General features: G+C 37.6%; 1 protein-coding gene across 1 annotated transcript; it reads right to left on the bottom strand.

Moving 5' to 3' along the window:
• Positions 1-63: 63 nt before the first annotated feature.
• QSOX2 (quiescin sulfhydryl oxidase 2) lies at positions 64-26,343 on the bottom strand. The gene is made up of 12 exons (XM_040531674.1): positions 26,079-26,343; positions 21,974-22,074; positions 20,994-21,042; positions 19,758-19,863; positions 19,465-19,555; positions 17,473-17,618; positions 16,363-16,506; positions 14,061-14,190; positions 11,647-11,769; positions 9,860-10,010; positions 5,687-5,875; positions 64-3,136 (listed from the first exon to the last, which is right to left on the bottom strand). Exons 1-12 carry the CDS (start codon positions 26,323-26,325, stop codon positions 2,586-2,588), a joined length of 2,028 nt encoding a protein of 675 aa, XP_040387608.1. The 5' UTR covers positions 26,326-26,343; the 3' UTR covers positions 64-2,585.
• Positions 26,344-26,407: the final 64 nt, after the last annotated feature.

Genomic DNA, 26,407 nt, shown 5'->3' with positions numbered 1-26,407 from the left:
GTGCCTTTTGCTGTTGTTGTTCCATTTTGTTGTTATTGTTTGTTTTTGTGGGTGGGTGTTTCTTTTGTTTGTTTTTTTGAGAAATTGGACTTCTTTGATCATTGGCTGATATCAAGATTTCCCCAAATTAGGTCAGTTAGAAGTTAATTATTTTTCAAGCTTAAATTTGGCAAGTCTGGGCTTTCCCCTCAACTCAGGTCCTCCAGGGACCTCTCACTCGATCCCAGCAAGAAGCACAGCAGCAGAGATCAACCAGGCTGGACAACCTGCCACCCTTGGGTAACTTTCCAGTTGCTTAAAAGTTGTTTTAGTACTCAAGCCCAGGTGCTATAATCATAGTGACCCTTACAAATCTATAAAGGAAGTAGAAACCCACAATACCTCGTTGCATCAGAACTCTTAAAACAGTGAGGATCCTTAAAAAGCCCGGACTTGATGTTGCCGTGTCAGAATTACAGAAATCGGCACGAGAGGATATGCAGAAGACAGCTTCCAGCAGGGAGCTACAGCCCCCATGGGGTCAAGTTTCTAGCATGGGAGCAAGAGCCATCAGGTCCATAAATGAACTTAAAGGTGCCTTAAAGGAACTGCAGATAACGGACCTCTGCGTACATCAGACTAACAGTGTCATGCGAAGGGAGGTTTTTCTTCTGCCATGTTTACAACAACTACACAGGGTTGCGCTACTTCATGTGCATTTTTAAGTTATTCTGACACTTAAAGGAAAAAGGATCAATCAACTTTGGCTCAATTTTGTTATTCCAAGTCGAAGCTGCAGAAACTCTGGTCAGAAATGCTCAGTTTTGTGAACAAACAAGATTTGGTTATTAAAAAATACCCTTTTTGATTATTTTTTTTGTGCTACTTTTTAGACTTTTTTGTGGCTGAGCTTTAAACTTTCTATGCTGGGGCTTATGATGGAAGTACGACGACAACACACTACCCGCGTAGATACAAGAATGAACTGGCCAGAGCCTATCTACCCCTTCTCACGTAGCAGAAGAGCTAGTGAACATTCAATTAAATTAAAAGTTGGAAATGTAGAATCGAAAGGAAAAGCCTTTTTATATAACATAATTAATCTGTAGAACTCACTGCCACAAGAAAACATTGAGGGCAAAACCTATTAGGATTAACTAAAGATTAGGTAATGGATAACTAGAACATGCTCAATTACATTGGATAGGATTATAAACTTCACTATCCAGGACGTGAATTATCCTCCACAGCTAGGAGCAGAAAGGAACTCCTATTCTGAATGGCAATTTTATAACTGTTTTCATGCTGTCTTGTAATTGCTCTCAGCTAGGATCCCAGACAGTCAGACAGATCTGTAAAAGCAACTGCCATATTCCCAATTGCTGCCACATCCCAGAATGGAGCAGCTCCTGGACTTGACCATAGTTAAAACCTTTCTTGACCCAAACAGCAGCGCACTCCAGCACAAGAACAACCGAAATCAGCTGCTCTAAGTACCGTACAGCCAGCTTTACGGCTGGCAGGTGGCATTCCCTCTGATCTCAGAGCCGGCAATACCAAACGAAACATTTCTGCTGACTCACAGGAAGAAAAATTACTGCAAGGTAACGGAACTATTCAGGCATCCTAAGAAACGTACTATTTCCAGATCTACAAATTTGCTCTGGCTTACTGATGGAAGTGGAGCCTCACTTTCCTTCAGTAAAACAGCATTTCCCTTTACTGGAGTCCATCAGAACTGACACCTGGATAACACGGTATTTACTCAGCTACTTCTCTGGTTCATAGATGAGTGAGGTGAGTTGTACAATGCTCCGTTAACACATCAAGTAGAGGAGCAAGTAAAGCACTGGGTCTGAGTTTGTTGTTACTTACACCTGAACTCCCTTAGAATGGAGGGCAGCATCAGCAATCAGAATCAGGCTGCTTATAGAGATGCCTGCTGCCCCAAACCTCTCATCCTAGCAGCGGCTGTCCTTGGCTGGAACATGAGAGAATGGAAGATCTACTTGAAGATGTAATGCCTTCCACTTTAAATATGCAGTGTAAATAATGTTGGAGAAAGTCACAAGGTTTACAATTGATTTAATCAAAATAGAACTCTTGTCTCCTGGAGGAAAAAACAAAACACCAAAAAAAAAATACAAAACCAATTCTTGCTTCTCCAAATGAAGAAGTCAAGGTAACAGTAACTGTTCAGTACTCTGGTAGGTAAAATCAGCTCTGGATAAGTTTTTTAAAAATGGCTTGACGTACATGAAACGATATCCAATTTCTTTCCAAAACCAGGCACAGTTGATTGCATAATGTAATGTTTACTCTGCAAATGAGTAACGGATGTAGGCGGTAAGTCATGGAAAATCTGAACTGAAAAATGCAATGCTTTCCTCACTGGGTACTTTATGACAGCACCACGTGCCTCAGAGTCAAAGAGGGTTCTTACAGCAAGCTCCATATATTAAGCTAGAACACTTGTGAAATGACTTGGGAAGAAAGGGTTTTAAAACGAAGAATACTGTATATAAAATCCCTGATCATAAATATTAAAGCTGTATCTGGTACTGAACAGCCACGTACAATGAAAATGTTGTTTCCAATTTAAACGTCTATACAGATGAACGATAATGCTTCACTTTCCACCGTTTAGATCTCATTCGGAAAAAAAAGTACATTATCATTAAAAATAAGGACGATGCTACATACAGTACGACACACAGACTCATGTCTATGTTGGAAAATCCAATCCCTAAGAAAGATACAGACTGCCTGCTCTCTTCACGGTTAACCGATTCAACTGCATTTTTACCTCTGTCTTTTACAGGTCCATGATTCCCTATTAGCTTATCTAACATCTTAGATTCTGAATCTCGTATGTTTTCTTGGTCCAGGATGTTATTTTCTCTGTTTCCACTTGGTTTCTTCAGTAGATTTTTGTCTTTTACCTCCCTTGTATCTCCCACTTCAGATTCACTGGAGTCAGTCTGGCTTTCAGTGTATTTATATAGAATATTTTCACTGTTATAGTGATACTTCATGAACTGTAGAACCTGGTCCTCATTCCAGCTGTGTAATCCTTTAATTTCTTCATGACATGCAGGACAAAGGTCTGGAGTTGGCCACTGAACTTTGGGAAATTTTGGGTCTTCAGTCAAATCACCTAATTGACAGGAGGGAAAAAAATCAGAAGTGAATGAACTAGGAAAAGCGAACCACTGGAAAACACAGAAAATATATTTCACTTATAAACAGCGAGGTTGGCAAAAAAAGCCAGCACAATAACATTTGTATTAAACTAAAGACAATCATGAACAAATTAGGAAATTCATGAGTTTCCTTAGGGATGGTTCCTCTTTCCTTTACAAACACAATCAATTATTTTCCTTTTCTCTCAGTAAAAGCTGTAGCATTCAAATTCTAATGCAACAGGATCCCACAAGTGCTATGTTTTTAGACGGCATGAAAACACCACCATCTGGGCCTTTCAGGGGTTAATTTGAGTTATGGTTCAAAACAAACTGCTCTTTTGCTCTCAATACTCTTTAATCTTGAAGCTTGGTTTGCAGTAAGCCATTTCAAGGCCAGTGACTTGCAGCTATTTTCGTGTTTCTGTATTGTGAATTATCCCATCCCAAGCTAAGCTTGCTTTTTCGTAGCTCATTTCATTACTATAACAAACTATTTCCAGTACTTTAAAAACCATTATCATATTTAAGGTGTATTTTTCAGTTTGCTTTTTAGCATTTAAACATAACACTACCTTGAACGAGATCCCATTTTAACATTTCAGTTGCTCATAGCTCCGGCCACCATTCTGTCTTGATGGCAAAGAGCTGAACACTGTAGCTAGTGTTTGTTTTATACTTTGCTCTAACAAAACCAAAATATTTTTAATACTTCTAAAACAAAAATCTCTACAGCATAAAAAAGCTAGTTTATTTGTTATCAGTATACTAATGCTTAAAATATCTGCAAAATAAATATAGATTCTTATTTGATTATTTTTATCTTTTTAAAGGCTGGAAACTTCTCCAGGATTTTGACCAAAATGTTAAGGATCCAAAGAATAATTAAAAAAAAGTCTCTGATATTTACAAACAAAGAGCAAGTTTGTAATAAAAATCACTCACTAATCAATTTGTTTCAGAAGAGAAGGCAGAAAACAAAACAACCTGTGGTATGATTACAAACAGAAAACTTACTGTATTTCATGTTCCCCTGCCAAAAAGAGTGCCATAAATTTTGTACACTTTAAAGCAACAGGAAATAATTAATTAGGGCAGAACCATATACAACAGTCTCATGGCCCACACTTAAAGGTTCTGCCAAGGCATTTTCATTGACCAACCATTATTTCTCATCGGAAGCTACATATATTACCAGAAATACAGGTGCAGCTTTTAGGGATTAAAATAAGTCACTGTCCCAAAGAGAAATTTTAGAAAACTTAAAATGCATAATTTGACACTATTATTTATTCCAGTATTTTTATACTTCTTACTAAAAGGGTGTTTTAGGCAGCTGTTGCATTATTTAAATCAATATCCATGCGAGTTTTCCAATAACTTAATGTTTAAAATAAGTTCATTGTTCCACCACTTAGCAACTTCAAGTCAGCAAGACTACTTTTTTCTGTGTTCAGCCTGGCAACAGTAACAAACATTAAGAGGGATGATTTTATTTAATACCTCATCGTGTACTTCTTTCTCCTTGGAGAAAGGAGACTAACTGTTTATACACACAACGGTATTTAATACTTCATAAATTGTGGGAATTCAGCTTAACCACAATATAAACACAATATAGCATATTTAAATTGTAACTAATGCTACATTACACAGATCCATAACAGCAGACAGGGATTAAGTGCAAAGAGAAACCAATTTTCTTTAGTGCTTTAGTTATTTGATATCCCCATAACAGAAAAGATTAAATACAACCCAGTATTTTAACTGTATTTTTAGTCTAGCTGAAAACATAGCAATTGACGGGGGGAAACAGGTATTCTTCACACAGTAATTTTATTTTATTCAGTTGTTGATCTACTAATCGCTTAGGCTCTTTTATCCTGAGAAATCCTCCTCTTCAATTACCACCATTTTCTATATAGCATCTCTCCAGAACAAAATGAAGAAACTAAGAAAAGTTTTAATACCCGTTTAAACTGTAATGGAAAGAAATTTAATTATTTCTATCCACTGAGAAGTAACCAAAGTAACCAACCTTTTTTGCTCCTTTCTGAAAAGGCTTTTGATTTGTACTTCAGAAAGAAATCTCACCAAGCAACGAGTGAAATTTCAGAAGAAACAGTATCTTTGCAAATGATGAAGATTTTTCATTATGTATCATAAGAAATGAACTGCACTACTGGAGTGTATCTCAAGTGTATGTATTTCTCAGTCACTCTGAAGGTACCGTGTTGGTCTTTGGAGTTACAGCTGACCAGGACACTCTATTTTGCTCTGTACAAACATCCTTAAGGTTGGTAGCCTGGTACACCAGTGTAAACGTGGAGTTTGTCTTCTCAAGTCAGAATTTAATAAAGGAATGTTAAGCTGAAATAACAGTAACCATTGTTTTAAACTCATGTTACAGAGCACAATTTGATAGCTATTTGTTCCAATATAAACTGCATTGTATAAAATGACATAGCCTTGTCTTTCAGACACAGCTACCTTGGGTGGGTTTTCCTAAGCAAGGTCTTCCATACCTGCAAGTCTGTTATTCACTACGTTGTGTTTCTCCCAGAGCCAGAGAACAGCCTTGTCTAAGGTTTTAACAGAATCCATGGATTCTTTAGCCATTTCCTCAAAATGCTGAGCACAAGCCTTGCATCCAAAGAAGTGATGAATATATCTCCGCATGATCTGAAGTACTATTTGGGGATTGTCTTCAAGACCTAGAAAGACAGATGACATCCAGTTAGTGCCATCTGGACAAACACAGCCTCCATATGCTATGCATAACATACCGAAAAGTGAACCGTAGGAAAAGGAAACATTGCTACCTTTTCATTCCATGCGTATTTACACCTTCGATGTAAAAGCGATCAAAAGCTTCACACACTTCTTAGAAGAAATACCCCTCCCCAACAAAATACATTTTTTAATATCGTTCCTGAGTAGTCAAGGTGAGACATCTATTTATTCGCTACCAAATAATTTGGTTTCTAATAGAGAGGTTAAAGTGATGTCAAACAGTATCTTTCAGAACAGTACGTTTTGAAAGACTGGGATATCAGACAACTACAAGTAAATTATTTCCAACACACAGAGGCTCAAAAATGCTAAGAGTGACAGTGCTATTAAAATGTGGAGTAACTACTTATACCAATATATTGCTATGTATTTAGCCCATTCAATTGTGCTTAAAGTTGCCCTGAACACCATGTTAAATACAACAGTTAAAAGGCCAAATATTCCTTTTAGTGACATGTCTCCTACAGAAAAGTATTTACAAGCTGAAGGGGAAACTTACTCGGACAAATGAGCATCAGACAGTAAAAAAAAAATTCTCAGAAGCGCGTAAGTACATTCTGAAATTGTTAAAATATGCAAAGTCCATGCTATCTATATTACACGTAATTCTTCTTGAAGCAGAGACTTACTTCAGTATCTTGCCCAATAATTAAATGAATATGTTATGCATTCACCATTACATTCATGCTTACGTGCTAAAGTTTTGGCGGCTTGGTAGCAAACTGACCATGAGTCAAAAACCCTCTGAAAAATATTTCACGAGATACCTGTGATATCCATCTGTTATGCCATAACCCCAAGGTATTACAGAGTACCAGAACCTCATTACAGTTATTAATGGCACAGCTTTTCTGGCTGGCACTGAGCGCACACACCTAATAGCTATTTAGCAACAATTGAACTTTCAAGTGCAACTCAGGAATTCCTCCTAAAAATAAATACAAACACATTTTTCTTTCCGTAACAGCCACACTCTTACACTAATGATGACAAAAAAATCATTATTTTATTCAGAAGCAGGCTAAAGTCTTTACAGATTGAGGACTTTGTCCTAGGCCTTTATTGTGACAGCAGGTAGCCCCTACATCGACACGTGACTCAAAAATAGTGTTACTTGCTAAAACCCTAATGCTTCATTTGTGTCAGATTTTCTGATTTACGCTTAATTGATCTAATAAATTGTGTCAATATGTATTTATAAATTCATATGTTATCTCAAAAAAAAATTGTCAAAGGAAACATTCTGTGACGCAGTGTCCTGGATTGATCAAACTACTGACTGCTGCAGCTAAAAGTAATTTTAGTCTACCTAAAAGTAATTTGCAATACAAGTTTTAGAGATTGCATGGTAAAGGGTTACAGAGCTCCCTGTCCTATTCTGGTAATGAATAACAAAGTCTAGTAGCACATATACCCTCCATACATGCATTATTTCTTGGAAAAAATCCTTAGCAAAAAAACTATTCAAAACTATCAGAATATTTACCTGTTAACTATGTAAGAAATGTATGCAGATTGTCATAACACACCTTTATTTAGAACAGTGACATTACAGTCTTAAACTTGGGGGTAAAAAGTCTTTAAAACCAAAGAGAAATCATAAAAAGCAAACAATCTCTACTCAGACATTCAATATCTGTGATTGAATAGGCATGTATAAATAAAAGCTACGAGATTAAAGCAGATTAAAACACAGTATTAAAAGAAAGGCTGAAAAATAATTTTAGAAAGTTGAAATGAATTTCAGGCAAAAGAGTTTTATCACATATACTGAATATGAAGTTAGGAAAAAAACATTAAAAATAGCTACCAGCAAACAACCTCTTAAAACAGAGATTCATACACAAATTTAATTATTCTCCTGTGCAGTGTTACATTCTTGAAGGTTCCCTCAAAGTTTATTTTCTACGTAAGGCTTTCTAATTTAGCAACAGATTAAAAAGAATTCATATATTTTTTTTTTAAAAATCCACAAGCCGGTCTTATTCACCCCAATAGATCCTGTTAACTGAAAACACATTTCATACAATTAAGTACACCTAGGATGTAATTTCTACAAGGATTTTATACACCCTCTGATGTGACCAATTATATTCAAAGTTCCTTTGGATTCCTTTATGCTGATCCCATTGCAGGTTCAAATTACACAGGTCAACGTTAAAAGACATCAAATACAAAACGATAAAAACATTATATCAAGAAAGCCATAGCAAGTTCACATGGCTGGACTCTGTAAGCAGGGGAAACTATCAAGAAAAATACATCTGGTTTAAAAAGAAAACAAACAATTGCAAAATGGCTCATTTTGTTTGTTTTTCTTTTATCAGCCCAGAGATGAATCTTCTATTAACATCTGCCATGTATCATCGTGTAATCCTCCTTTTCTCTTTCCTCCCAAACTACAGCAATTCAGGGTAACCCTAATCTTTAAAGTGGACAAGAACCATAAAACCCTACCTGTGGTGGGAAGGATTAGGGAGTACATCATGCTTTTTAGTAGATGGGATTTAAACAAGCAATAAGGAGAGGAAAACCTCCCAAGACATAATCCGACAGTCTCAGACTGACCCAATTCTTTCGCCGTAAGAAGTGATCATCACATATCTGCCCCGATTTAAATCAATGCTTAAGTGTGCCGAAGAGTTTTCAGGTTCCACAGTGTATTTTTAACTTCGGACTGACTAAAGCTCACAACTGAAACATGGAAGCAATTTAAGATGCAATTTTGCATAGTTAGATATTAAGAACATTTATAAATTAAATTAGAACAGTTTGGGCAGTTCAAACGAAAGGGGAAATTTAACTTACGCATGATGCTGTTGAACAGCTAATATATCACGCAGCACAAAAAAAACTCGTGGCAGAGCACAGCACTAACTTAAAGGGATTCAACCTACCGTGCCAACAATAACGAACAAAACAGAGAAACAAAAATCATATACAGGATGACGAGCTATTCTTAAATTTCTATTTTGCAGGAGGTTCAACATTAAGAATTGAGGGTTTATCACTGTGATTGCAAGTAATGCTGGACAAATATATGTATCCATAATTTGATTTTTTCTTTTTTTAAATGTACAAACAACCAGAAAATTGCAAATTTCTGAGTAAGTATGGCCAGGTAACATCCCATAAAGCATTTCTTGCAAAAGACATCAAGACAACTTTAAATTAAAGAATAAAAACCAAACAATGCACTGTCTTGACAAGAATAAAATCATATGGGGAGTGATACTTTAGCATTTATAATTTTATTTTCATTTGTGCTAAGAAGACTAGGAATCAACACCAGAACATTAACAGTTTCAGAAGATAATGCAAGTGTAAAAAGAAGCGATTTTACTAAGTGTTTGGAAAGAAGTGAGTACATCACACTGCACAGGTTAAGGGACACTATGTAAATTCATCTGAAAACAAATGTGTCATGACATTCTGTATTTGTGAAATAAAGTTACAGAAGCATTGGCTAATGGTTATATAGTTTTTATAGCTACTAAATTCTATGGTTACATCTTATTCTTTTCAAATTAATAGTGTCACCTCAGATAACGATCTTCTTCCAATTTCAGATAAGAGAGAAATTCTGAACTTTTTTTTTTTTTTTAACTACTCCCCTTCTCTTGTTTTCTTACTCACATCTTTAGGGCAACATATTTTATTTACCACATTTCTAAGCAAGGACAAATTGACACACTTTCTTTCAAAGCCACCACAATAAAGCTACGCTCTGACCCCTGCTGGTATAAAACTGAAAACTAAGCTTCAAAAGCCACTGTCCGTGAATGTATTAGTTGAGAACTGAATGGATTAGAGAAATCTTTTCCTGTACTTTTTCTATTGCATAGCAGAAACGCTACACACTTATTTGTCTTGTCCTTCAAGTGTCTCGCATAACTGCTGCTTACCTGTATTTATCAATGCTTTTGGTCGCAGCGCAGCTTGAACAGTTAGGGTATGAAACAGCTTCCAAAGGGAGCAGGTATAACCTCTCAGCTCTGGTCTGCTGCCCTGACATCCGACCCACTCAATTCTCTTAGTGAGAAATATCCCAGAAATCTGAAAATAATGTGTATTTAAGATATACGCAGCTTTGGTACCTAAATTAACTTATACAATTTTGGAAATGACACTTCACTACTCAACACAGCAAGTATGCTTAAGAGATTCAAAGTTCCTAAAATTTGCTTGCATTTTCACATATTTTTTTTCCACGTGGTTACCCACAAGCTAGTTCACTACTGAACACCCAAACACACATTATACACACTGGAAATTGCAAAGAACTTGAGACAGGCAAACTCACATAGCCAAACACAGACAAGCAATCCTGTTGCAGATAGAAGCACAACATTTCTACCTAAATAAGACCCGTGTTTAAACAAGCTTAGTATTTTCATGGGACACCACTTTTCAAAACACAGTGCATTCCCCCTCTCTCTTATTAGAATGTTCAGTCCAGAAAAGAGAGGCCCAACCCCAAAGGATAAAGGCTTTGAATTCTCAGTTGAAACAGGGAGGAAATATGCCTCTTAAACATTCAGTACATTTCCAGATCAGCCCCTAAGTTTTTCAACTAGCATTAACAGCAATGACAATTCATCCTGAAATTGAGGTGATCCAAGTATAAAGGATAGTAAATTATTCTCTGCACTTGTTGTTAATGAATTCATGCTTAAGGCAAACAAATTGTAACCTTGGAACAATCCTTAAGTCTGAGATACTCTGATGCACCATTATTAAACTCATCCCTCTTGCAAGCGTATTACGTGATACACAGTGTACAATCACTGATGTTAAACCTACCAAGATGCACATCAGAAACGTCCGATTAGTCTGCCAGAGCATATTAAGTAGCTTAACTTGTAAAGATTTTATTTTAAGCCCAGCATGAAAATAAACCACACACATACTGTTGTAAGTAGAGTTACAGTATCCCTGGGCACAACAAAAATTCTGCATTACTTGGCAAGATCTAAGTGACTTACAGTAGTAACATATTAACAGGGTAAGATATAGAATTCATTTTTATTTCTTCTTAAAACAAACCCACTATTTATTATACATAAAATCTAGTGCAATATTTTTAGTTTCAATGACTTATCTCTCTGCTTCCTAGAAGGCACATTAAGTTTCCAAGTTTCAGATAGCAATCCCTCTTCACAGGAGGAAAGACACAAATTAACTTCTGTACAAAGATGGCCCTATCACACTGCTTTGCATTACCAAACCGAGATGGGATCCCTGGCAAGGATTATACTGCGGCAGGAAATTAAAGAGTTTTTTTTTTTTTGAAAACTCTTCAGGAATAATGCCCATTTCAATAGGTAAATTTCTCATCTTCTAACTCTGACGTTTAATCGAGAGAAACCTGCTGATAGCAGGCAAAGCAAGCAAGGCTAACTTAGAAATTTTTGCTGGCAATCTTGCATTTGAAACTGATGTTAGCAAACATGTATGTGTTAGTGATTGCTTCCTCATAAAACTGAGACAGGATTGGGTGTTTTAATTCTCTCATTTCAATTTCTTCATGTAGATTTTTTTTCCTGGTAATGATTTCACTTTATTTTCATTTTAACCTTCTTATAACTCCATTATGACTGAGGGACCATCAGTAAGTGATGTCTTAGATTTATATAGAATCTTATCCTTTACTAATGCTACATTTTTATGCTGGAAACTAGTAACAGCTTACCCGCATTTTGTTGTTGACCAGATCTAGAATAGCATCATAAGGGATTTTGTCTAATGGAAGGCTCACCAGCCACTCTTGCAAGGTCTCTAACAACTTCACCACAGGCTGACGGCCAGGAAAAAGCTGAGGGAACAAAAAAAAAAAAAAAAGAAAATACCAATATTTTAAAGCACAAATCTCATTAGCAGCAAGACAGCTTTCTATTTATCTAAATGTATTTTCCTTGTATTCAGTAAGTTTAACAGACAAGATTTTCTTTGTTACATGCAAATGCTTGTTCTGTTTATCAGTAAAAAGCCATCTCACATTAACTTGCTTACAAAATTTAGCATGTTGCATTCACAAAATGTCAACCGCTATGAAGTTACTCAATTTCAAGCAGAAATGCTACAAAACAACTTTTGCCAGATTACATGAACTTTTGTATTAAGGTAATTCAGCAGTGTATAATTCAAGAAGGAGCATAAAACCTGAGTGAATTAGAAAGACTGAAATCCTTTCTCGCTCTCAGAATATTAGCCACAAATATGGATTCTTACAAAAATTTCTTCAGACTTCTGTAAATATAGATAAATGACGGGAGGTTATCTAGAAAATTACTTTCCTCGTATAATATGTAAAAGTGATTTGGAAATGGTGACTGCCTTACCTTACAAGTTAAAAAGTCATGGTCTGACATACAAGTGTGAGGAATTGTCAGTGGTAATGTCATTATTTTACATTAGAAATGCTTGATTGATGCTTGTAATTTCTATAGAATTAAGTAGTGTACACATAACATCTTCTAAGTACCTTTCCAGAGGAAGCACTATTTCTAGAGATGGGGAAATAAAATCCCTGTATTTGCTACCTTAAATACATAAAGCAATTTATGATATAAGATGCTATACATATGTTAGTCACTTTGCAGCCACTGTCCAACTATATGAGCAGAAAAGCACACCTCTGTACTACTGACCAAGTCTATAATTGCATTTGCTCCTGTAGGAACCTCAAAATATCAAGCATTGCTTTCTAAAAGACACTAGTTGCAGAGTATCTCAGGTAGATATGTGTCTCCTAGAAGTCAAAAAACAAACAAAAAAAACGAACAAACCAACACGCTTCTTGCTGAAGGATCCAATTCTACAACAAATAGAATTTCCTTAGTAGGGGACTGGAGACCAGATCTCTGTGACTTAGAGCTTATCATCACTTTAAGTGCTGTTAAACAGGAGAACAGTACAAAAAGTGTTGGAAGTTCTGATTCATAAAGCTGTTTTTATTAATTTATTGCTAAATACTTAACAAAAAAAAAGAAAGGGCAAGGTACATCGTTAAGCTCTGAAAACCAAAGGCTCTAGTCTGCAAAAGATACATATAATTATGGTACCAACACTGCAAACTTAGCATTCTGACTGTTTCAAATCTAAAGGGTCCTAATACAAATCAGTGGGTATCATGACTGAGAACTAAGAAAAGCTTTACACAAGAGAACGCAAATAAAGGACAGAAACCCTCACTTGTATAATGGCAGTCTGGAGATGAGCATGCAACTAAAAGACAGCATTCCCTATTTATACACTAATAGCCAGGGAAGCAAATGACATAAGCTGGCCAGGAGCCATCAGGAAGAAGAGAGGATGCTTTAGGGATAATATGATAGAAAGATTACCACTACACTTTCTTAAAGAGATGAGGCCAGCTAAAGATTTCTGACCTCTGATGGCTGCAGGGGGGCAAGAAACTGTCTCACTGATAAATCCAGATAGTTGGGGATAGTTCATATAGCCCTTATTATTCCCTTAAATTGGTTCATTTTATTTAAAATAAAGCAAAGCGTTAGTTGGTCAGTGACCCTGATGACTTTAGTAGGCTGATGTTGGAAAAAAAATAAAATAATTTAACTTTGTAAGTTACATCACATACATTACTTACATTGTCCCTTCATTCGAGTATAATGTGAGCATCTTCATTTTTGAAATACTGTACCTCAATTATATTCAAAATTTAGACTGACATTAGAAATATCTGTAAATACAACACTATTTGTCAAGCACGCGCTAACAAAACCCAAAATTAAGAAGTGAAAAACATCTTTAATCTCACTGAGTTAAAATAGCTATTTATCCTGAAAATCTGGTAAAGACTGTATTTATAATATTCATTCAATATGCTGTAGACTGCTTAAGCTTTATCTAAATTTGAGCCCTCTAAGATGAAACAAAAATGCATTTCAGCCCTTTAAGTATATCAGAACTGTATACAATAACTCAAAAACAACATTTAAAGAAATCCACAAAACTATTTTTAAGCTAGTGAGGAAGTATATATTTAAATATATTCCGAAAGACATTTTGAGAGGCTTACATCACATAATAAATTTTGTGTTAGTCATTTTTTTGTTAAAATAATCAAGGACCAGAAGTGCATACCTTCGCAGCGACGGTAACAAAATCCTTGAAGGTCTTTAGCTCAGCTCCCTCAAGCATCTTGTGCGTAGCAAGTTCTACCCTAAGCAGGTAATGCAATCCTGATTCAAGGTCAGCCATGTACAGCTTAGATCTGAAACACACATATATAATGTTATGAAGTGGCAGGTTTCTTTCGCTCATTTTCTCACCAGTCAATTTTACCTTCGTGATATATAGTAAGGTGTCATTAAAACCTCAACGTTTGCCACTCCACAGTGATTGCAGTATATCCTATAGCATACATGGGAAGATATAGCAGTTACTTGAGGTGCTCAGTATGGTGAATGTCAAGTTCAGTGAGTTTCACTGTACTCTTTTAAAGGAGTAGTTTTATGTCACTTGGTTCTGAAATTAGGTAAATGAAGCATAATCACACAAGAATTTCTTCTATAATTGACTAAACTTTTCATCTCCCAGCCAGTTTTACCTTGTAATGAAATTAGAACCCTGCAATTGTCAGCAAGGAAATAGGTAGTGTAAGGAAATTATAGTTTCTCTTCAGGATCTGGCAGGAACAGTAAAATGACATACTACAAAAGAAGGGAGACTCTTGCTTAACACAAGTAGATTATACACAGACCAGAAGCGCAAACAAGACTGGGAAAAAAAATCAATGCTGGAAAGGACTGAATCTAGAAAATCCGAATGTAGTAGTATTACTGTAGATTCTTTGCATTCAAGTTTAACAGATGTAAATAAAATTGGCTGTTAAGACAGAATTTTGCACCTTACGACAGATACAAGTAAAACATCTAAAGTAAATAAAAGATTAACAGTTCTTTCTCACAATCATCTTCATAATAAAAGCACTTCAGATAAGACGCAACAAGTAAAACACCCTATCTTTCAATGCCTTCAGAGCACAACCTTTAGACAGTATGATGCAGATCAATGTAACTGAACAAACAAATTCATAGTAATTGTTTACGTTCAACAGCACCATTATTTCTAAACCAAATAGAATGAAGAGAATAATCGCTCGAGAAACTGGCTGTCCCCACCTCTGAAATAACGTGCATGAAATAGCACACATTAAAATGCAGAATAATCTACATTCTTAACACAAATCACACTTATTTCACATTTATATCCTTAATTAGTAATGTACTCACTTAAAGTTTAAAAAAAATAAAAATCAGAAGTCTGATGACATCAAGTTTCTTAAAGATAGATCCACATGAGTGCATGAGGTTTCCCCAGAAAAAGCCTATTTGGAAGACACTTGGACTAGCGATTTGTATCAACAAGAGTTTGTCTCACAGGAAAGCAGCTCAGTTTAACTAAGTTGCTTTGGTAACAATGTTTTATATAAAATACTTCCATAATGGTCATGATGAAGATGACACTAACAGCGTCCACAAAAGAAAAATAAGTACAAAAATCAAAGCACTCAGTCCTGTATCTTTTCCATCTAAAGATGCTGAGAGATTATCTCTCTGCAAAGCCTTTGCATCCTTCTTTCAGAGAGAGGGATGGAGTGCGAAGATAAACCTCACCAGATTTGGTACGATAAACATCTTTTACAGTGACTTTGGCATTTTCTATTATATTTGCGTTTGTCAAGCATTTTAAGTGGGTACTGCTCCGTTATTAATATGCACAGAGAAAAACTGTCTTCTACAGCAATGTGCTATAGCTTGTTATTTTATTGTTTATTTTCTCAGGGTCACTGTTTACTTATGTCTCCCAACAGTTTAGATCAGTGACCTATGTAATTCAGGTGTTGGAGGTAGTAAGTCCTTGATGTCTTTACACCAATTAAATATTTAATAACACTTTTTTGGAGGAGAAAAAACCAAAATGAAACAACCACTTTTCTCTCCATAGCAGCGTAGATGCTTGCTGCTAAAAACAAATACTGAAAGCCCGGTAATTTGATCAATGAAACACTGCTCACGATCACAACAGTTACTTGCATTTAGAAGAAGTTGTAACCTCGGTGCTGGAACTGAACTTATTGACCAGTGTTATCTGAATATACTGAGAAATAGATTAGGTTGAAGCAACAGCTGAAAGCATTGCTTTCAGTATTAAGCATGAAAGCCTTTTATTTTATTCAGCAGAAGAATGCTGATGGTTAAGTAGTGACCAACCTATTCAGTTCAAGGTGCATCACCTGGGATGGAAAGAAATTTTTAAACCACACTAGAATTTTATAATAAATGACAGCGCAGTTTCCTATGTGGCAAGAAAAAACTGCAAGCAAATTTTAATAGTCAAGCATTGATCTGAATTTCAAGGTCTGAAAATCAGTATCACTTACTTATCAAATTCTTTCCACTGCTTGATTTCTGTGCTTTCCTCTTTGTTTTCTTTAACAGGTAGCTCAAGTGGCAAAAGTAGTTTTTTTCTTACACCTGGCAGTGACTTTAAATATGAAGAAAAGGAAGACCGAAGAGGCTTCACGCTGCATATAAACGAACAAAGTAAAAATTACTTTTCATCTCACGTTAAAAGAACATCGAAGGCAAATTAGTATGTTTATAACATATTCACTTTTTCCATTTTACAGTTCTGGTATGCATGATGTTTTGCTAAAAAATGAAAACGAAACTGTTCAATTTAGGAACAGTAATAAAAAAATCACTGGGATTAGTAGTTTGAAATTCCATACAAATGAAGAACATCAGCTTCATCGAAATACCAGCTTGCCTTATACAGACAAGTTCACACATACAGGTTATATGTACAGCTTGCTTTTTGACTTAGAAGCAAGGTTTTTAGAGCTCTGATGTGTCATTTTTTTCCACTTTTATTCAAGTGTTTTCCTTTCAGACGTATCACAGTAATAGGTTAAAGCTATAAATAGGCAGCGGTGGTAAGCAAAAGTAGCACTAGGTCTCTTATTAAGAAAATACACATAATACTAAATGCTTTATAAAGAACTACCAGCATATCAAACTCAAATAACAAACATTTGCCGTGAGCTTCTATTTCCAGTAAGAAACACTACTTCAGAATTGTCTACTTAAAAGTAAGTTTTGTCAGCAAATAATCTTGTTACTGTAGCCAAGCATCCCAAGGGTTATAATTAACTGCCACACCATTTTGATCACTCTTTCCTACCATAATATGAAATCTCACTTCCACTGACAGAACCCGTATCTGTGCATTATAAGAGCAAACTGTGTAACAAGACCACTACATACGCTTATTTAGTAATTGCTAGAGTGCTTGAGTCAGGCGATTTTCAAACACAAAGGAATGAAACACAAAATTTTAGTCCACATAATGTACTGAATACAAGCCATGACAACGTCATTATATACATGCAAAAATGGTTATGAAATAACTTAGTATGAAAGGAAGCTATAGCAACTGCTTTTATAGCTTTGGTGAATTCCCCTATATTCCTCTGAGACAAACTACTTACATGTTAATTAATCCACGGGACCCATTTGGATGCATCAGATAGCATGAAGGGACTGAGGTAATACCAAGTTTCTCTAGAAAAGGCTTATCAGAATTCAGTGTTCTCTTTACCACAATGTTTTCATACTGGATCAAGTCTAAGATAACCTGTGCAACGAAAGGTAACACGAATTATACACCCTTCAAGAAATATGGAGGACAAGACAGGTAAATAGGTCAGGTGCATCATCAAGCTGTTCACCAAGAAAGTGCATCTATGAGCATTCTGTGGACACTAACCATTTCATCTGAATAAGACTTACTCTGGAAATTTACTCTTATCTTCCATTTTTTTCTTGGTCTATCCTGACCTTTTCCCTTTGAAGTCTAACATCTGAAGAAAACATGAGAATGAATGATGAAATGTCCTCATACACCTCAAAATAGCACAGAGAATACTCCGCAGGTATGCTTCATGTTATATACGTAAGAGTTTAAAGGCAAATTTTCAGGTAGCGAAGAAACATTTATTTGGTCTCATGACTTCAGGGCATTCTGATGTCAAAGTCCATGACTTAGAAAATAATCAAGGGCTTAAAGTAACACAAGATTTTGCCTGGCAAGCCCTGTACTCTATGGTGTCACAGCATCTAGCTGTCCCTTCAGCTCGTTGTTTACCAACCCCACAGCACAGACTGCATATAGGAATAAGTGCCCATACCTCAAAAGTTCCAGTTCAGAGACCAGTATCTTAGCTCAAAACATTCTTCATCACCTCTTTAAACCTGATGCTGGACTTCTGCACTGGAGCAGCTGGGAGTGGGCACACATTTCTCTACAAGGCATAAACTCCAGCAAATAGAAGAGGAGGCAGAAGAGGGTGGTAACATAAAGATGCCTCGAAGATTTGCCAGGATTCAACTACCAAAGTTCTTTGCCAACTACAGTCGATGTTGCACCTATGAACACGATGACTCAGTTTTAAGTAGTGAAAATTTGCCATTTAAGAAAAAGTCATTTTTCCCTTATTACAACGTTATTATTTCCTGTTTCACTAAACTATTTCTACAACAGAAGGTAGTAAGATTCAAAATCAGTTTGACAAAGTACTAGAGAACCTTACAGTCATCACCTTCTTTTTGGTAATGCCCACTTGTATTAACACAGCAGCTTCCAGATAACAAATGTCTGGTAGCAGCCTGCTTCTCAAAATGATTCTCATTTTTGGCGGCACACCCTCCACTTACAGAACTCAGCCATCTCAGCATCAAATCTAATTAGAAACATTTCACAGACATTGGATGTTTCTACACAGATTATGCCTAGATAATTGGGCAATTTATTTTCTTTACTTATCCTAGATCTTGGCAGCAGGAGAAAAGTAACAGTTGTCTAAGCTAACAGCAGGCTCATTAAATGGCAAAATGATGCCAAATCAAATATTTTATTGGGGGGGTGGTGGTGGTGAGGAAAGCAAAAACCAAAGACTTTCATTTCATCAGTGGCTAAGAGCTGTGAAAATAATTTTATGCTATCATCTTAACTTACAAAACAATTTCCTAAACCCTACATGTGAAAAAAAGAGAAACAGAGGTTTTAGATTATTATGAACAGTTAAAATCATAAGAGCTGCCCAGAAGAACAAGTATTATGAACAGTTCTCTAGCAGTAACAAAAACAACATCTGACAATATTTTTGTTGTGATCTTCCAGCTCTTGAAACAAAAGAATTATGCCAACAATGAAATTGAAATATTAATCTTCCTCCAGAGTGTAAACAGAAGTTAACATGACATTGCGTTCATTTGTAAGCAAGTTCCTTTGTGTAATTAAATACAAGAGCCCTATGTAATCACTTGACTTTGTGATATCCCAAATACACCTGACCTGACCCTCATCATCCTTTAATACAGTCCTACAATCACAAATTTTCTTGCTTGGCTAACTAACATAAAACTCAGCTGTGTTACGATAAAATTCATTCATACTCATTATGTCATAAATCATACATTACCTCTCGCCCGACATAGGAGTTATTACTCTCAACCACAACGGCAGTATAATGATCGCTGTTCTTGTCAAAAAGAGCAGTGATATCACTGGACCTTTCAGGAAAAGAAAAGCCATTTAGCACAGGTAGAATGCCATAAACTCACTGTTATCGACGAAATTTCCTTTTACCTGTCCTGTAGCAGAACTAATAACAACAACAACAACAAGCTTACTCCATTTTTAATAAGACCATCTACAATTTATTAAATTGACATAGCAAGAATACACCAGCTGTATTTTAAACACAGAACTTACAAAACTGGATCCAATGATGGGCAGGCAGGTGGTCTTGACTCTTGAGAATGGTTCTGTAAGAAGTCAATCATCATCTGGCGAACTGTTTGCAGCTCACGGTCTGCTCCTGCTCAGTACAGGTTACAAAAAGATGAAACATCAGGAAACTGTATGAAAATCTGCATGTTAATAATTTGTTACCATTCTCGTGCTTTTGTGTGGCATTTTTTGGATTTACATTTGGACTCAAAAACCAGGCATTACTATTTGGCTGAAGAACAGAGGATTTAGTTGTAGGATTTCACTGTAATGTTGAGACGAGATCGTATTTAAAAACTGTCAACCCATCCCCAAATTTATAAAATATTAAGAGACTTTTCCAAACCTAGCCATCTGCCTGCCTTGCTGATTTTCTCTTACGACAATGCTTCATTCTAAATCCATGCTTGTTTTCACAGTAGTTGCAGTGGGAGGCTTCAGTAGCTTTTTTTGCAATAAGGATATTCACCATGGATTTAAAGCAGAGGTGGTACCATTCTTATCAAATGGGCCAGGTGAGGTTACAAAGCCACAGAACAATATAAGGAAATAACTGAAGTGTGAGAGCATTTTGTATGCTTTAAAAGAAAGAAATCAAAATGCACAAGCTCTCACAAATGCTCAACGTAACAGGTACAACTACAGTCTAATTCTACATGAAGGGTTAATGGTGCAGGTGGTCCCGCTTCTGACCTCTGGCCTTTTGAATGTTAATCCCTTGGAAAAGACAACATTACTTTTGTCCTCAGACAAATCACCTCAAGCTGTGATCTTGTCAGACACACAGGATAAGCCTGGTTTCAGTTAGTCAACATCTGAATAGGGGTTCTCCCAATGAGATTCAGGATGCCTGGAAACTGGCCGACAGGTCAAAATGCACCAGAGCCACGACTGATCAAATTGGATCTCATGCCCATGAGATGTGTGTGTTTTTGTTTTTCCCAAACAAATTTTTAAAAAACAATCCAACCACTTCTGAACCACATTTCAAAAAGTAAGAAATATAAGTTTTTAAACAAAGGTTGTGTTTTCACCTGTCTAAAATTCTGCCTGATATTTTGGTTTAATACAGTAATTGTAACATCACATCTTAAAAAGCTTTTCAGTGTCTAGGTGTCTAAACTAATTGACAGGACAAGGAATTTTGCTAATTTTTTGACAAATTCCTGGCTGACAGGATAACTGCTTTGGATATTGCTTACAGTAGGACAGTCTTACCTTTGGAATTTTCTCCAGTCGTAAACTGCTTTGTAAATGCTTTGAAGTACTATGTGGGGAGGAAAAAAAAAAAGTATTATTGCTTTGAAAATAACTTCACTGTTTTAAGAAAAAAGCTCAGTTTAGAAACAATATAGCCTTCAAGAGTTTTTACAGCTCCAATTACAAAACACTTTTATCTATCTAGTCTTTACTTCTAGCCTGTGAGTTCCAAAGACCTGCTTCCCAACCATATGAGAGTAGCTCGTATATCAAAACTCTGATCTAACAATCAAGGAAACTTTCAGAGGAAAAATACCATAAGATATAATTCAAAAGAGTTTATCAATCTGTTACTGCAAACATTAACCCAAACAAAAATTGGCTGATTATGAAATCAGTACTACGAACTATGTATATACTCAGAACATTATTCAAATTTTCTCAAATTTAGTGGTTAGACTGGATAGACAGTGGAGCTTGACGCCTTCTACTACTACTACAAAAAAACTTAGTGTCTAATAAAGAGCGTATTACAATTTATAACTGAAACTTTAAAGACCAAAAAAACCACAAACAAACCACATTGCTCTTTCTATCTGGGTAGAGCACCACAACTTCTACAGTAAAACCCCTACTGATCCTTCTTCTGTCGTAATAATGCTCATTCAGCCCTCTCCTTCAATCACATTCTTCTAATGCTTACAGTTAACAATGTGATTGTACAGACTGGCAAAGACAGAGAAGTTAAAAATTTTCAGATTTTAAACTGAGGACTGAATTACTACTCCAAATAACTGCATCAACTATCGCGCTGAGCAAGAAGAACTTGATTCCATCTTTTATCAGCCCTGCAATTTTCTCTGCAAAGTCACAGAAAAAGACAAGATAAAGAAAAACTAGTTACATGCAATACTCTGGACAAGTAAGTTTGTTATGGTTTTAGTTACTATAAATAATCCATGCGTCATTTACGTAGGGCAATATATCGTGCCACTTACCCTAAAAGTTGGATAGTAGTGAATACCATATTCTTTACATGTCTCGTAGTTCTCTTCTTCCCCACAATCCAGCACACCGATTCTAATTGCAGACTCCCAATCTGGAAAAAAAAATATGTATTTCTATTTTTAGCAGAAGTGATCAGAGGTCCCAGCTGACAGATCAGCCTGGTTCCCAAGGAAATCAGGCAACAGAACTCTGAAGATAAGCATGCAGAATATATTTAACCGAATAAGATGAATGCAGCAGTTACTCGTTCGTGTGGCCGTCAATTACAAAACTGTAGTTTTGATGCATCTGGTATCAGGGTTAATTTTAACAAAGGACTCACTAGCTGCTGAACTTGCAACGTCCTCAGAGGTCTCCAGATTCACACTCACCACAAGGCTCCCATACTGCCTGCTGAACAGTGTCGTTACCTTTTAGTACTTTCCAGGAGTACCTTAGAGATACTTCAGAAATACCTGAGTTTTAACCAGAGCGCTAAATAGCTGAGTTTCCTTTATAAATGTTTAATGACCGTAACCACAAGAGTTCAAGTATTTCTGTAAACGTGCTTATATAACTTCAATAAAAGCTTTCAATTCATTCATAGCTTTTTCTCTCTCATTTTGCCAGGAACTTATCTTTTCGAGCCACGCTCCGCTGCAGAAAACACTTTACGGAAGACCCCCTCCAAGAGACTCCTTGTACAGCTGCTTTTTAAAGCTAAGCCGAATCAAGACAGCTCTGGGCAGAACTGAAGATACATCACAATTCCCAAGGATTAATAAAATATAAACCAAAAAAAGCACTAAAAATTAAATTTGCTTTTATAGCAAGGAGCATAGAAGCTTCATCAAGTTCAAGACCAGATTGGCAGTTGTATGCCTAGCTACTTTGGAAATGTAGCTTGACCTTTATTTGTCTTTGAGGAGGATGGGGCAGCTGAGGGGGAATTTCAGTTGTGCTGAACATGCCAACAGCTGAACAGGCACCAGGAGTGACTACAAGCATTCTAGAGCAGATGGGCATGTATTCACACGGACACAAAGGATACAACAGTCCATTTTATCAAACGAAATGCAAAATAAATAAAACAAAACTTCGGCTTCTGGGTATCTATCTCATTCAACTTCCACCACTCCCCCTCCTTTTTCCACCTGTCTCGATCCTCCTCGGCACAACGAATAGCAGCTCTATGAACTAATGCAAATAGCCGACGTACAACAATGGGACGCATCTCCAGCTAAACACTTGGGTTAAAGAGCACCAGCTGGGATGTGTGCTGCTTAGCATTTGCTTCTGCTTAAAGAGGAGCTTTTCGTTTCTAAGGGATGTGGAAGTCGCTGGAGTACACAGCCTAGGCTGTGTAAGTTCACACTATCACTGCAGCATAGATTTTGGGGGTTTTACGCTGCTGAATTTTTAAATAGCGTTAGCATTTTTGAAATTACACATAACTCAGTTCTACTCGCTGCATGCTGTAAGGAGGGGGCAAAGGAAGATACCCATGGAGTTTGCTATTACGACAGAGTACAAGTATTCTAGTAGCATTCAGAGTTCTGCAGAGTAGAACAATTAGCACGGCCTATTCCACGTGGAGTATTTTGTTAAATCTGAGAGAAATGTTTAAACATACTGAAGGTTGCTCCAAATTTATAACAAAAACGTAAGTGAAAGATAAAATTTCTGACAGAAGTTATGCTAGAGGCTCCAAACGACACGAAAGGGGCAGATGAATGACACCAGATTAACCAACGCGTGAATACATGGGATAAACTGGCAATCCAGCAGGCTGGTGGATTGAAATGCTGCTCCCACTTGTGAAATGCTACAGAATACCAACGCACCAGCCGTAGGGCATCGCTAGGAACATGCTTCCTTGCACAAACCTTGCGTGCTCCCTGCAGAACGTGTATTACAAGCATCGTGCTGCCTTCCGTCGTGATGTGCGGTCAAGGAGATCAGGAATGCATCACAAGGAACCCCTCTGAGCGCTACTTGAGAATGATGTATTTATTTAACACATAGGCTGCTTCCAGAATAAGGGCAAGGATTCCATCATTCCTCATCAAATGTTCCTCATAAAACAATTTCTAGAAGGAAATCATTATTGCTGTATTTGGAACAACTGGCCAGGATTACTTCCGCATATAATTCAAGGGTTGTTAGATGTGAGATTTCCAAGAGTTTGCTACTTCTGCACAGAAATTTGCTGCACATAATTCCTGCCCACAGACATTTTGGGGGATAGATTCAACCACCCTCTAAGATATCAGAAGTACAATTAACTAGAACGTCCACTTTGGACACTACCATAAAAAAATGAAATGCATGATTAGGAATACAGCAGCAACCACTCCAAGCTTAAAGCCAGTACGGAGAGGACAAAGTATCAAAATGAAAAATGTAAATTGCACAAAAGCAAGCTCTGCTCCCATTTTTCAGGAGCATTATCTTTAAGCTTGCAACAATATTGCCAAGGTTTAACAAATGAGAAATGGAATAAAAATTAAGTCTATTAGCACAGGCCTTCTATTTAGACAAAGAAGTTGCACCAATTTAATTGATCTATACTCGATTATTAAATGCAACCACAGTGATCTAGGCATTCTCTCATATAGTTGAGTCTGTATCCCCAAAAGCAAACATCCTAGCAGGTGAGTAAATATTTTTGAAAAATAAATGTTGAGACAGTGTATGTGGATGAAATGTTTTTCGGATGAAGGTACCAATGAAAAGTGTGACTGTTCTCAGTCTCCTGCTCAAACCCATCCATTCCAGTTTTGAGACGGAAACCCTTCGGTGACAAATAACACCAATTTGCATTTGCTGGTAGGGCCAACATCCACAAACATAAAAGTGCACCGTTTAAAAGAAAGTCTTTATGAAGACTTAGACTACGCTAAATTGGCCTTTACCTGGTTACAGTAATACAGGTGCCTAACATTGTTTGCAGGTATCACGACTGCAGATAAGTAAGAAAATAAGTATTTGAAGAAGTCATTAAAATTTGTAAGCAGTATTTGTTGTAAAGGTATCACGCCACTGCAATAATAGATAAACACGTCCCTGTTTTATGCTGAGAAAAGCTCCAGTCACTTCAGGCTCTTCATGATCTCCACTGCAGTGTTCCAACACCTTCTTGTTCTTTCATTTCTTCAGAACAAAGTCTAATACTATTTTGGCCAAAAGCAAATCAAATTAGAAGGTGAAAATGTGACACAAGCTTATGCAAAGAAAGCAGAAAAAAAGCTACTGCTTTTATAAATAAACAAAACCCATGGAAGTAATGAGTGTTTGAAAAGCTTGGAAACCACCCGTGCTCTGTGTTTCTTGTTTTTCTGAGTTTCTGCTCCACAGTCAGCAGCCTCCAGCACATGACAAACTCGTCAGGGCCTATTTTTGGGTAGGCCTCCATCTCCTTACGTCTAAAAACACGTATACCCAATACTGCACCTACATTTTGTTTCAAACATTGTTAACACTTTTCACACCCAAGACTGCCACAGAAAAGCCAGAGCACTTTGCCGCCTCTCAAAGCGAAACCACATCAATGCATCGGAACCGCGGTCTCCATCCTGATAGCGTCCCTTGGGTAAAACGCGATGCGCAGAGCAGTTTAAAGGCCTTTTAAGACACACGTATTCAGCATGACATTTCCCACAAATTCCACCTCAGGTCTTCTCCCCACCACAGGTATTGAATTTAACTGAGAGCTCAGGGACCCGCTTGTTTCCTCATATCAGATCTACAGAAGGTGAAACACTTCAGCGTGCGCCAGGAAAAGCAGGCAGATACGAGAAATCCGACTCTCGCTGAGCTAGATTTCTGTATTTATTTATTTTTTCTCCTCCTGTTCTTTTTCCCCCGCGGCCTCCCCAGTACCCCCAACACTTACTTTTTATTTACAAACCCCCCAACCCCAGGGGGCTCTCCCCAAAACCTTCCCAGCCCCACCGCCCCCGCTGGGCCCCAGCGCCCAGGGCAGGCCCCGCCGAGCCCCCCGCCTTGCCAGGCCCCGGGCCAGCCTCACGCCCGTTCCCCCACAGCGGGCCGGGACCTGACGGAGCCCTCCCGGGGCCGGGGATGAGGACGGGGACGGCGGCGGCTGCGCCTCACCTTTAACGTCCCCGGCCAGCACCCGCCAGGTGGGGGCGAAGGCGATGCAGTGGCCGCAGGACGAGCTGTAGAACTGCACCACCCAGGCCGCCGAGGAGTTGAGCAGAGCCCTGCGCACCGTGCCGGCCGTCAGCACGGTCAGCGGGTCCTCCCCGGCCCGGTACAGCCGCGCCGCCGCCGCCGCCACGGCCGCCGCCAGCAGCAGCAGCAGCGGCACCGCCAGCGGGCGGCCGCTGCCCGCCGCCATCTTGGGAGGCCGGCGGCCAGGGGCGGGGCCCGCGCCCTAGCAACGCGGCCGGCCCTGGCAACGCGGCCTAGCGGCGGCGGCG

Source organism: Cygnus olor, chromosome 19 (assembly GCF_009769625.2).
Source record: "Cygnus olor isolate bCygOlo1 chromosome 19, bCygOlo1.pri.v2, whole genome shotgun sequence".
NCBI lineage: Eukaryota > Metazoa > Chordata > Aves > Anseriformes > Anatidae > Cygnus > Cygnus olor.
The sequence above is the reverse complement of the archived record's forward strand: the minus strand, read 5'-3'. Positions and strand labels throughout refer to the sequence as shown.

Excerpts from the sequence above, each read along its gene's own strand:
- QSOX2 (XM_040531674.1), bottom strand. The coding sequence starts at position 26,325 with ATGGCGGCGGGCAGCGGCCGCCCGCTGGCGGTGCCGCTGCTGCTGCTG. Across the intron at positions 17,619-19,464 it reads ACTCCTATGTCGGGCGAGAG|GTTATCTTAGACTTGATCCA; the intron begins GTAATGTATGAT and ends TTCGTTGCACAG. Across the intron at positions 10,011-11,646 it reads TGGTCAACAACAAAATGCGG|ATTTCTGGGATATTTCTCAC; the intron begins GTAAGCTGTTAC and ends CATTATTTTCAG.